General features: G+C 36.9%; 1 protein-coding gene across 1 annotated transcript; it reads right to left on the bottom strand.

Moving 5' to 3' along the window:
- Window positions 1–8,069: 8,069 nt before the first annotated feature.
- Window positions 8,070–11,400, bottom strand: LOC141334118 (uncharacterized). The gene is made up of 3 exons (XM_073839262.1): window positions 11,316–11,400; window positions 8,629–8,971; window positions 8,070–8,544 (listed from the first exon to the last, which is right to left on the bottom strand). The coding sequence occupies exons 1-3, from the start codon at window positions 11,398–11,400 to the stop codon at window positions 8,070–8,072; spliced, it is 903 nt and encodes a 300-aa protein (XP_073695363.1).
- Window positions 11,401–13,916: the final 2,516 nt, after the last annotated feature.

The following is a 13,916-nucleotide window of genomic DNA, read 5'->3' as shown; positions in this document are numbered from 1 at the left end:
AGGCAAGGCTGTCCAAGCTCCCCCCTGCTCTTTGCACTCGCTATCGAACCATTAGCCATCGCCATACGCTCTAACACCTCCATAGCAGGAATTAAATTTGGCACAAATGAACATAAACTTTCTCTGTATGCAGATGATCTCTTATTATATATAACTGATCCACAAGCATCGGTCCTTCCTCTGTTGAAATGCCTCAAAGAATATAGTGCAGTCTCAGGATATACATTAAATTACGGTAAAAGTGAGATTTTACCACTGAATATACAGGACAATAATATTAGAGCACTCACTGGCCCATTAAAATGGTGCAGCATTGGTTTCAAATATTTGGGTATACAAATTGGTAAATCAAATGAGCATATATTTAAACATAATTATATAAAGCTATTGGAACAAACTAAACTTAACCTTCAAAGATGGATTGATCTTCCTCTGTCTCTCATAGGAAGAATTAATACTATTAAAATGAGCATTTTACCCAAGTTTACGTACTTATTTCAATGTCTTCCGATTAATGTTCCCAAAAGTTTTTTCAAAGAACTTAACAAGCTTTTAACTCCTTTTATATGGCAAAGAAAAAACCCCAGGGTCAAACTCATCTCTCTACAGGCTCCATATTCAAGGGGAGGACTCAACTTACCAAATTTTAGGAATTATTACCTTGCTTCTCAGTACAGATCGATTTGGATCTGGCTGCATGCAGAGAACAGTGAAGTTAGATGGGTCCCAATAGAACAACATGAGATGAAATCTATGGCTTTAAAGGATATTCCATTCATAGGCACAAAAAAATGTTTAACTGCACTCACAAATAACTTAATAATATTGAATACATTTGCTGCTTGGCAAGAATCTCATTCACTTCTCGACACAAATATTTCTTTTCTTAGAAGAGCACCTTTGTGGGGTAATCCCAACCTCTCACACCATCTAGCTGACTCAATGTTACGGGGTTGGAAGGAAAGAGAAATCCACACAGTGGCTGACTTATACATTGAGGATACTCTTGCTAACTTCCAACAACTAAATGAAAAATTCAACCTTCCCAAAGAAAGTTTCTTCAAATTCCTACAAATTAGAGACTGGGTTAAGGAGAAATCCAAAGAAACATTCCCATATATCCCGAAAGAAACTCCTCTTGAATTCCACCTATGTAGTAATTTACACAGATCAACAAAAGGAATAATATCTTCTATATATGGTATCATCAATGGAAAGTTACCGATTTATGATAAAACATATACAAAAGGGAAATGGGAGAAAGACCTAGACTGTACTTATGAGGAGGCAGATTGGTGTCATCTATTGGAACAAGCACAGACTGTACTAACCTCCACAAAACACAGGCAAATTCAATTTAATATATTCCATAGGACATACTACACTCCGTACAGGTTACATAAAATTGACAGCAACATTTCTTCCAAATGTCAGAGATGTAAAATGATTGATGGTGACCTTATACACATGCTATGGAGTTGCCCAATGATAGAAGAATTATGGAAACGTGTCATTGACTTAACATCAAGGGTAATAGGAAGTCAAATTGAAAAGGACCCAAAACTATGGATCCTGGGGGATACAAGCTCTATTAATGTGAACTACTACAAAAAATACTTTATTTTACTGGCGAGCACAGCAGTTAAAAAATGTATTCTGATCAATTGGAAATCTGAAAATTCACCGCTAGTAAAACATTGGATTAATGAGCTTGTATCTTACTGCACACCCGAAAAAATATTGTATAATGTGAGAGGGAAGCATGCAGCCTTTAGAGAAATCTGGGGCCCTTTCATGGACATTTTGCCTTCTCTAGACTTGACTGTCCATGCTGATATGAGCCCTCCTGGATCGGCTTCAAATTAGCCCTCTGCAGATCTATGTTGTATAACTTCCTCATTGATGCATTTATTGTGAATAATGTGTAGGTTTAAGTATGTGAGTATACAGATGGATATGTATAAACTGTATAGACTACTTAGATATATAAATGAAAAGAAACTGACAACCATACAAGGGAAGAGGGTGGGGGGTGGGACGGGAAATGTTTGTGTAATATTTGTTTTTGTTTAGTTTTGATTTTGTTTATTTTATTTATTTTCTGATGTTCAAAATTTGAAAATGTTCATTCTTTGTACTTAGGATGTAAGTAATGTAACAAACTGTAGATCCTTTGTACACTCTATTTACATCTTGTAATTAATTATGTTAATAAAAACAAATCTTTAAAAAAAAAAAAAAACATATCAATGTATTTCTTAAACTCTTGACCATTTGCAATTAGACTCCTCGCATTCCACTGTAGTATGGTCAATAACATTACAAAGATCCAACACATGCCTGAGAAGACTGTGTCTCTTCAGTAAGGGAGTCTCTTATTGTCTCCCATTGCAGCCCTTTAACATCTAGATATTTTTCTGCAGATTTAACAATTATTTTAATCCTTTCATTCCTGCTTTTTGTCTGTGCAGAACAATTTATTATTTCTGCCATAAACATTACAAAATCATTCTTTTTCACTATCAAAGTATCCTCCTTTAGTTTATTACATTCTTGACATTTCTTTCCTTGATTCATTTCTTTTCTGCTCATTTCTGGTTGCTTGGCCACTGTCCCATTCTCTGAAACCTTCTTTGCAGCTTCTGCATAACTGATTCCCTGAACAACCTTGATACGTTGCACTTCGGCCTGCCTCTTACTAACCTCACATCCTCTGTAAGCGGAGCTGTGTTCCCCTCCACAATTACAACACTTCAACTTTGTACCCTCCTTGCACTTTCCATACTCATGTTCTCCACTGCATTTTCCACATCTCTGCTTTCCCTTACACACCGCCGCTACATGTCCGTATCGCTGACATTTAAAGCATCTGATTGGAGGGGGAATATACAACCTTACATTATAGCACATAAAGCCAATGTACACTTTTTCTGGAAGTTTCTCCTGATCAAAATTGATCATGACCGAAAGGCTATCCTGTATATTACCATTTCTGTTCACTTTTAGATGTCTGACTTCATTTACTCTAGCATTTGTAATGTTTCTCTTCACGTCATCAACCGATATGTTTACCGGAATCCCTGTAATGACTCCTTTTGAAAATTTCTTGTAAAACTTGGAACATTCCACTTTCTTTCTATTGATTATGTTCATTTTGATTGCTTTCCCTTGCTGTTTCTCATCCTTACACACAATCATCAGGGCTCCATTTCTTAGTACTTTAGCACTCTTTATTTCTCCAATTTCCTTATTTAGCGATTTTGTTAGTTGTATTAGATTCATACCTCCAAACGAACCCCCTTCATCCACAAGTTTTGCAAAAATTACATACTCCTCCCTCCGTTTCTCCTCCGTAGTTGATCCTCTGTCTGAATCACTTTCATCAGTTTTATTTTTCCTTTTCTTTTTCCGTTTGTTATTCCTAACCGACTCCCAGCTTTCATATATCCCGCCACCTACTTCCATCTCTCCTGATTCATTTCCTGATCCGTCACTTCCTTCCACACGCTCCTGTCCATTCACAGTCCAGCTGTTGCCAACCACCCTGGGAATCGACATCCTCCTCCCTTTCTCGAGATCGCCATTTGGTCCATTCACTGATGCAGGAGCGCGGAGTAGCCCTATGACGTCACACCACCAGATCAAAATAAAAGTCCTGTTCACGCGCTTCTGTGTTTATAATCTAAAAAGTGCATTGATATTTACAGGGAAACACATTTAAATAATAATACGTATGTCAGTGGTATTCAGAGTTTTATTCTTGGTGAAAAAGATAATAAAATATATAAAGAAAAGAGAAAAAAAATATTTACAAATTGTGATATTTATAATTTAAATTATTTATTTATGTATTATTATATTTTTCTTTCATTTATTCCTTCATGTATTTATGACAACATTTATGTCTACAATTGTTTATTTCTATGTTCACTTAACATATACTTAATTTCGTATTTACAGTATTTATGCATCATGTCGACATTTATTTATTTCCAGATTTATTTACTATGACATTTATTTAGACCTTTTTTGTCAGCAAGGGAGAAGCTCTGAGGCCACAGTAGCACCTTGTGGTGTGACCAACCAAAAAACTTTTTCGGTATAAAAAGTGCCAAGATGGTGGCTGTGTAGTTGCAACTTTTCAGTCTCTCACAAACTTACATGCAAAGCCTCATCTTATTTGATCTTCCTTACTTTCCTGCATTACTAATACAAATATACATATGAATGATTCTGTAATGATTTTAAGTTTGAGTTGAGAATATTTACTCTATTTTAGCTTGTTAGAACAAAATGTGTCTCATGGCCAGCTGAGCGTAGACTGAAAACTAACCTTAACATGTTGCCGAAAGAAAACACAAGAAAAATTGAAGGAATGACTGAAAATGTAAAGCATGTGAATGATTGTGCTAAACTCACATTCGAAGAGGATTCGAGCATGGGTTATTTACCACTTCCAGAACAACCCCCTTTAAAAAGTTTGCTGGTGTCTACCCAATTGTCCGTTATATTGGAGGAACTCAAGAGGGTAAGAAACCTCTTTGCAAAGATGTCCTTTTACATTACCTAGAAAATGCATATTATATACTATATTTTGTCCTACAAATGTGTTTAAGTACAGAAAAAATCTGTATTTATCAAATGTGTGGTTGCGGTTCTTATGCAAACCAGTAAGTAATCATTGATAAATCCCACATGTTCTTAAGCATGCTTGTTCACGTTCATGGTCATTTGCTTTCAGAAATTTCTCCAATGAACAATATATGGTGACAACACCTCCCTTTATAAATCACATGAGTGTATACATCCTCATAATGAAGAAAGTGGTTACAACTAAGAAACCATTCTGTGCTCACATTAAACAGATCAGCGCACTCTTTGAAAATCTGTTCTCTGCACAGCGCATTTTTTGCGAATCTTCCAGCAAAGTGAGATCAGCCGTAACACTACAGCTACATTTCAAATGACTTCCCAGCAGTTGTTTATAGCTTTTCACACTAATTGTGCAAATATCTAGCTTGAAATATGAAATTATTTAAATTATTTTTGTTGTATCACCATTCTACCACTAGATTCTCTTCATAAGCATGCTCATTGTTGAGTGTTGATCTGATATTTACGCACATTCCCGCACAAGTGTGCAAACTTGGTGGCCAACTTGATGATTGGTGATTGACAGCAAGGGTTTTGCTACCAAGTACTATCATGTTTTCTAAAGGGGTCAAATAATTTCACTCATAAAAATGCAAATCAATTTATAACTTTTTTTAAATGCATTTTTGTTATTTTGTCTCTCGTTTGTTTAAATAAACCTACCATTAAAATTGTAGACTGATCAATTCTTTGTCAGTGGGAAAATGTACAAAATCAGCAGGGGATCATATATATGTATATGAATGGTACAGAAGAGAGGATGGATGAGGATTATTCTTGTGACAGAAACAGTAACGATGCAGATGAATATGTAAATGATAATGAGACGGCCACTGGAAACTAGAGGAAAACAAGGTCCAAAGAAATTTGCTGTGACCATAAAAATAAGAACCTGGAACATGCTGGCTCAACTCAGTTACAAAAGCCCATGGACTGATATCTTAGCAGATATCTTATAGCAGCCATATCACCCTGTAGCCCAAGATTGGTCACCCACTGAAGCTAAGCAGGGCTGAGCCTGGTCAGTACCTGGATGGGAGACCTCCTGGGAAAACTAGGTTGCTGCTGGAAGAGGTGCTAGTGAGGCCAGCAGGGGGTGCTCACCCTGTGGTCTGTGTGGGTCCTAGCACCCCAGTATAGTGACGGGGACACTATACTGCCAAAAAGCACCGTCTTTCGGATGAGACGTTAAACCGAGGTCCTGACTCTCTGTGGTCATTAAAAATCCCAGGATGTCTTTCGAAAAGAGTAGAGGTGTGACCTCGGCATCCTGGCCAAATTTACCCATTGGCCTCTGACCATCATGGCCCCCGAATCATCCCCATATTCCGATTGGCTTCATCACTCTGTCTCCTCTCCACCAGTAAGCTGGTGTGGGCGTTCTGGCGCACTATGGCTGCCGTCGCATCATCCAGGTGGATGCTGCACACTGGTGGTGGATGAGGAGATACCCCTGACACTGTAAGCGCTTTGAGTGTCTAGAAAAGCGCTATATAAATGTAATGAATTATTATTATTATTATCTTTTATAAAGCATTTGCTGTGTGCTTTCATTCAAGTATCAGCATGTGAAACGTAGGAAAGTCGTAAACAAAAGGCACCTTATTTCAGGGCACTTGCTGTACCTTCGATGACTGCTGAGAAAAACACACATTTACAATTTACACAAAGCCCAAACCATTCCAGAAGCATATTGATATCCATGTTGTGCGATTGGGTGATGTGACCCACAAGGATGAAGAATTTAAATTCAGAAATGCCACATGCAGGCTATATTCAACACTTACCCATTTGGTGTCCACTTGTACACAGATTTTAGTCTACAAATTCTGGCAGCACATCCTTCGTTCTCCCTGGAAAAGTAAAAGATAAGCCACCCCTTCCTGTGTCCGAGTTGATATCAACTTAGCACTCCATACCGACTCTCACATTCTGGCAGATGGAAACACTGAGATTTTGAAGATTTGAAGATTTTAATATGAAAAGGTTCGAGGACCTTCTGCGGGATTCAGAGGGCATTGATGGACAAGATTTTGCTCAACAGACAACACTGTCCAGTTGGTGTCAAAGACAAAAAGAGGCCTAACAATGTTGGCAAAAGGCGAGAACATCATCCAGATGACATGTAAACACTGTCACGTGAGAGAAGCTGTTATGCATTGTAGGGAATGTTTGCCCACTGAGTGGTTTTGTGCAGAGTGTGATCAGTTGGTACATAAACACCACACTCTACACAGTAGGCAAACCACCATATATGGCTTTTTAAAATACATTCCTCCAATAGAGTTTGTGAAACTCCATGATGACGAGCACATCATCTGTGAACAAGGTTGGTGTCTCTTTTCAGCTGATTGGCTTTTTTTGTGCCTAAAAAACAATATTATAGACTTATGCATTATGTTTTCCTAGTAATTGCTCATGATCCAAACATTTATTAAAGGTCCCATATTGTACACATTTCTGGAGGTTTATTTTAGTTGTTGATGTCCTTAAGAACCTTTGCTTTGACTATAAAAACCAAGCTGTGAGCCTGCCTCTCATCTCTTTGCTCACAAACTCAAGCTGTGTGTAAACCAGATCATTCTCTACAGAGAAATAAACACTAGACAAAGACAAAAAACTGTTTGGTTTTACGAGTTTATTTCTCATTTGGCTCACAAAAATCCAAGACACCAGCTTCAATAATCAGCTTTAGCTTTGTTATTAAATCAAATGAGAAAGAGCTCAGGTGAGAACACAATACTCTGTAGTCACCTGTAAGCATTTGGCTTCTATTACATTTCCTCCTATATTCCCATGTTCACACTTACTGAGACCCCAATTATTACTCCACATACCAATATTTTATTACCTATTTGATTGCAACTTATGCCGAGTTCAGACTGCACAATTTTCAAGGTAGTCACGTCACTGCTGTGTTCACACTGCTTGATGAATCGGTGACAGGGGGTTTCACACTGCATGACTTTACAATAGAAAGAATTGCTTCCGATTTGCCTGTGATTTCAGGCATTTGTCTGCAATTTCTCAAAACCTGTCAGTGAGTCAAAATCTGGGCTAAAATCGTGCAGAATGAACTTGGCATTAGTATCATTGCTTACATGCCATTTTAATTTTTGTCACTTTATTCCTCTGCTCTTTATTATTACATATTATCATCAATGCTCCATCTTCCATTACTTTTGCACACTTGATCTCATCTGTTGTTTCAACTGCTTGTTAATGCAATTACACTTTTGTCTTGTTTCTGTGAGTCTTTCCACAGTGATGGGACAGTAAATACTTCTCTCTGGTGTTATTACATGACTCATATCACACTGATAACATAAAAATACAGATCTCTCATGTGTGAAGCCTCATGTGGTATTTAAGTTTTGCTTATACCTGAAACTCTTTCCGCAGTGACCACATATAAATTACTTCTCTCCAGAGTGAACTCTCATGTGTCTGTTAAGGGTACCTTTTTGGTTAAAACAGTTTCCACATTGCTGGCAGGTGAAAGGCTTCTCTCCTGTGTGAACTCTTATGTGCTTTTCTAAGTGTTGTTTATGATTAAACCTCTTTCCGCACTGAGGGCATGTGTAGGGTTGCTCTCCAGAGTGAATTCTCATGTGGTCTTCAAATTGTTGTTTTCGACAAAAACTCTTTCCACACTCAGAGCATGAGTAGGGTTTCTCTCTGTGAGTTCTCATGTGGACTTTAAAGTTTTCATGTTGTTCAAAACTCATTCCGCACTGATCACACGTGAAAGACTGATCTCCATTGTGAATTCTTATGTGTCTTGTAAAGCTTCCTTTTTGAGTGAAACTTACTCCACACTGTTGGCAGGTGTAGGGCTTCTCTCCAGAGTGAACACTCATGTGTCTGTCAAGGTTTCCTTTTTGGTTGAAACTTCTTCCACATTGTTTGCAGGTGAAAGGCTTCTCTCCAGTGTGAATTCGTAAGTGGTCTTCAAAGCAGTGTTTATAGTTAAACCTCTTCCCGCACTGAGGGCAGGTGTATGGCTTCTCTCCAGTGTGAATTCTAACATGTCTTTTAAGACTTGCTCTAAGACTGAAACACTTTCCACATTGTTGGCAGCCATAAGGCTTCTCTCCTGTGTGAACTCTCATGTGTCTTTTAATGCTTTCTCTTCGATTGAAACACTTTCCACACTGGTGACAGGTGAAATAACTTCTTCCTGTCTTTCGAGTCATTGTTCTTGAGGGAGTCGTTTTAGTCTGTGAACAACTAACAGATTTTTCTCCTTTTGTGAAATCATGATCTTTCTCTTCTATTTCATTCAGTACTTGACTCTCCTCTTTCAGTGCCATCAGGTCTAAGATGAAAAAAGACAAGTAAAAGTTATATAACAAGTAATGACTTTACAATAGGTAGAATCACCGACAACTACACGCGAGAAGTGACATGGAAACAACGCGAGGTCAGGCGTGCAAATTCTCACTTGAAACTGGGATTATTATTTAAAAAATTGTAGCCCGCAAGAAGCTTGTAATACAAATTGCATGTGAACTCATCTGCAGCGAAAAGAAAAGAAGCCGAAGCTATGCTTGTTGATATTGTGGTCTATATATTCGTAACTCCTCCCCCAACTTCCCGTTGGCCTGGATGTTGCTGTCTCATTGGCTGTAGGTAATCGCCGATTTGATTTTCAGTCAGATCACCTTTCGCACGGCATGATTTTGAATCGGTGACAGGTCCAGATATTTAGCATGTCAAATATCTCACGGGTGTCGGCGACACGTCGGCGATTCTCTCAGATCGCGTCTTTGATAGTTCACACTATGTGATTGTCACTCGCGTGAACGAGCACCGATTTGCCTGTGATTTCGGGCATTTGTCGACAATTTCTCAAAAACTTGTCGGCGAGTCAAAATCAGGGCTAAAATCATGCAGTCTGAACTCGGCATTAGTTAACACACCTGATTCTGATAATCAGCTTGTTAGAATTGAGCTCAGTGCATGAACTGTGTTTGAATCGAAAACGAGGCTTTGAGGGATAGCAGTCCAGCAGCGCCCACTGATGTGTATCGGGATGTATATTGTTTGGTCATAAAAATAAAGAGAAAATATAATTTCACTAATTTCCACAGGACAAAGAACTTCAGAAAATGTGTTTTATTAAAGTTCGACGGGACATAGGACCTAACTTTCAGGTAACAATATTGCATTTATTTAAGAAAATGACTGTGGAAACTACACTAGCCAGTTGTCTAATTGCTAAATTATAACGTGAGCATGTTTATCTTGGTAAACGTTTACGCAGAGCTAAAATTTTATGTTTTACTACAATAACTAAACTAAATATCTCCATTTTGTATTGATTACAAAGAACAGAGTGTGCTCAACATTTTACTTAGGATCGTTTTTCAAAAACACTGACTGGAATTAGGAAGCTTAAGGAGGGTTCAGCTCCGTCTGTGTTTACCTGGAATCAAAGACCTCACGAAAAGAAAACCTTGCGATCGTAAATGAAAAAGATATTATTTTTAATGATGTTTTAAAGATTAACATGCTTAATAGCTTGTGTTAAGAGCCTGCAGTTAGATCGTAAGCCTCTTTCAGACATGTTAAGTCATACAAAAAACAGTGGGTAGAAAGTTTATTTTTATGCAAAGCGATCAAAAGATAGCATTTATTTATTAGTTTGCGTGTAGTGTTTGAGGTCAACCCCTTTTAAAATCGCAAAATGATATTCAGAACATTATTTTTTGTTTCGGTTTTGCTCTAGACAAGGAAAATGTCATGTTTATCGTAATTTCATAATAAAGGTCGGGAAGACGCTTATGACCTAGCTGCAGGCTCTTAACACAAACCATTAAGCATTTTAATCAATATAACATCATTTGAAAAAATCTGTGCAAGCGTTAAAAGGAAGATAAACATCCTCACGTTAGAAATCAGCAGTCTTTCCACAGTCGTTTTCTTAAATAATTGCAATATTGTTGCCTGAATGTAAGGTTATATGTCCTGTGGAACAATCCACGTTTTCTGGAGCTCTTTGTTTTGTGGAAAAATGTAAAATGACCTATTATTTTACGGTCATACGATCTACATCCCGATACAATTCGCCACAGTGGGCGCTGCTGGACTGCTATCCCTCACAGCCTCGTTTTCGATTCAAAATGGCGGTGGGCTGAATAAGGCGTATTGACATGTTCCCTACTCTCTGAGCACTAGAAATCTGTCAAAGTTTAGTTCATTTCAGAACATTCATTCACAAATTTGCACTATGCCACCGCTTGCAGGATCTTCACACACATTTAATGTTTAATGCTTTAATGACCTTTAAATAAAACATATACGCTTGCTTCAAACTGGAATAGAACAAATATCATACGTGATAAGAGATACACACAGAATATGCAGCGGTGTGGTCGAGGACTGCTGTACTAAGCAGCTGTAAGAGGTGTTGCATGTAATTTGTGAGGTTGATGAATGATGTATTTATATACCCTAATTAGGCCTTAACATTTAAATATTAAATGAGACACAATTCTTCAAATGCTGTTTTTGAAATAAGAGTAAAAAATGGGCTTTAGAAAAACTTTAAGAAAAAAAGGAAGCTGAAATCTGCAGGAAGGCAGACAGTGTAGAAAAACACCAGCCAAAGGCAAATTAATTGAGAATAGGATAGTTCAGCTTTGAGAATGAAAACCAACCTGTTTGTTCCTCAGTATCTTCATGTTTGACTCTGAAGGTTTCTTCAATCTTCATGTCTTCACTCTCCTCTTTAATAAACGCCATCTTGATAATAGTGTGTCACATGGATCTCAGTTGATTCAACAGGAGTTTTTATTATTTATTTTTTTTTTGTGGAAACTTTGTCCTGTTTTAGATGAGAACAACTGTGAAAACAGAAAAAAGTAATCCCTGGCTGTGTCTCAATCAGCTCTAGTTCAGTAGTCAGTGCACTAGTAAGGGAGACAGAGTCTTAATGGACTTAAATGATCTGATTAGACAAACACTCATAACTTTAACTTACTATTCAGTTTTGTTTAACATTTAATCGATTACACTCTTTAAAAATTGCTATTGTATTATAAGATTGTCATTACAACAAAAACATTTGCAGTAGTTTGTCAAAGTTGTCATTACTGCATGTTTGAGTTTGTTCTCGATGTATTGACGCTGTTTCGAGCAGCAGGTCTCTCAGCGAGCGGCGATTCGAAACACTGAATCATTTTGTGAATCAATCGATTCAATTGACTCAGAGTTTGTAATTCGTGTTTCTGATCTGAATCACTAACTGAGAGAAACCAGAAACTGTGTGGGTGCACTTTACTCACTCAAAATGACGTTATTAGATAAAATATTACAATGTTACATTCAAAAATGATTACGTTTACATTGTTTGTAAGCCATATAAAATAGACTGAACGATTTGTATGAATTTAAACATAGACTACAAACCTTTCTTCAGCTGAAACAGATGCAGGAGAGCGGCGCAGCCTTATGACGTCACACCACCAGAACAAAATAAAAGTCCTGTTCACGCGCTTCTGTGTCTATAATCCGAGAAGTTCATAGGTATTTACGAAAAGGAAACACATTCGAATAATAAATTATGTCAGTAGTATTCAAAATTTTATTCTTGGTGAAAAACATATTGAAATGTGTATAAAGAAATGAGAAAATATTATTTTACAATTATTTACAAATTGTAATATTTATAATTTTATTTACTTATTTATTTATTATAACTTTTCCAAATTTAATTCATTCATGTATTTATGACAACATCTATGTCCACAAGTGTTTCTTTTCAAATTTATTTAACATTTACTTAATTTCATATTTGTTTATGAATTATGTCGACATTTATTTATTTAGACCTTTCTTAGTCAGTAAGGGGGAAGCTCTGGAGAAGGTGTGGTCGACTAAAAAGCAATTTTTTTTTTCATCCAAAACACTAAAATTGTGGCTGTATAGTTGCAACTTTTCTGTCTCACAGATTTTCATCCAAAACTTAACCTTTTTGATCTTTCTTAATTTTATGCATTACACTCTAAAAAGTGCTGGGTTAAAAAATAACCCAACCATAACCCAGCCGCTGGTTAACTATGGGACAGAACATGTGTTGGGTTGTCTTGACCCAAGTGCTGGGTTAAACCATTTGACCCAAAATGCTGGGTTGTTTATTTGACCCAACCAGTGGGTCAAATTAACTGTGTTGCTGGGTTAAACACAACCTAAACATTGGGTTATTTGTTGTCTTATTGCCTTGCTACCTTTATATTTACCAATAATAATATATAAATCACAAAAGAATGTAAAATTATTATTGTTTTTCTGTAATACAGCTACACAACACAAAAAAATGCATCCGTAAATGTCATTTTAATGAGTTTTCATATTTATTTTTAATACAATTTTCAAATAGGTGCAGCTGTCACACATTTTGTCCAACCTTTACAGACACAAATAACGGTTTTAGTAGATCAGTTTCTTTTAAACATAAAACTGTAAACTAGGCACAATATATTCCTATTCTTTATGTCAACATTGCAGCAGCAGAACACTCAATAATGAATTATTACCACATTAGAATCATTCCAAACATTGTGCCATTAAACTAAGCCAAACAAAGAGTCCTCCAGACAATACTTACAATTTAAAACATGTTATAAGTGGCCAAAAAAAAAAAAAAAAAAACTGTTGCCCTCAAAAACTTCACACATGAAGACTTATGTCCATCAATATGATATACTGCAAGCTGGAGAAATTCCCAGGCAACAAGTCCGCTTCAATGGCATGGCCTGGAACAATGGCGAAGGTCTAGAAATGTCGTTGTCTCATCCCAAGGCTCAAATCCACCATGTTGGTCCCCACCTGTTAATTATACAGCATTTAGTCTTGCAACATAACTAACATTTTAAGTTAAGTGTATTTTATGAACATAAACACAGAGGCATGAAATAAATGCTCATTTTACTTCTCAACTTTTCATACAGTTGTGGCCAAAATTATTAGAACATTAGTATTTTCACCAGCTAAAAATGGTTTTAAGTCAGTGATTTCTCTTTTGCTGTAGTGTGTCAGTAGGAAATATCGGTTTACATTTCCAAACATTCATTTTGCCGTTAATTGTGATAATCCAGTGACATTTTTGTTTGCACAACAGCCAGTGCTCCACACAGGATCTGTTCTCATCATCATCCAGAAGAACTGTGACAGCGTCTCCAAGATGCTCCAAGAGACCTACCTGCAAAGCTACAGTACTGTTAAAAGTTTTAAGCACTTGTCTAAAAATGTCATAAAAT

Source organism: Garra rufa, chromosome 4 (genome assembly GCF_049309525.1).
Source record: "Garra rufa chromosome 4, GarRuf1.0, whole genome shotgun sequence".
Classification (NCBI taxonomy): Eukaryota; Metazoa; Chordata; class Actinopteri; order Cypriniformes; family Cyprinidae; genus Garra; species Garra rufa.
This window is presented reverse-complemented; position numbering and strand designations above follow the sequence as displayed.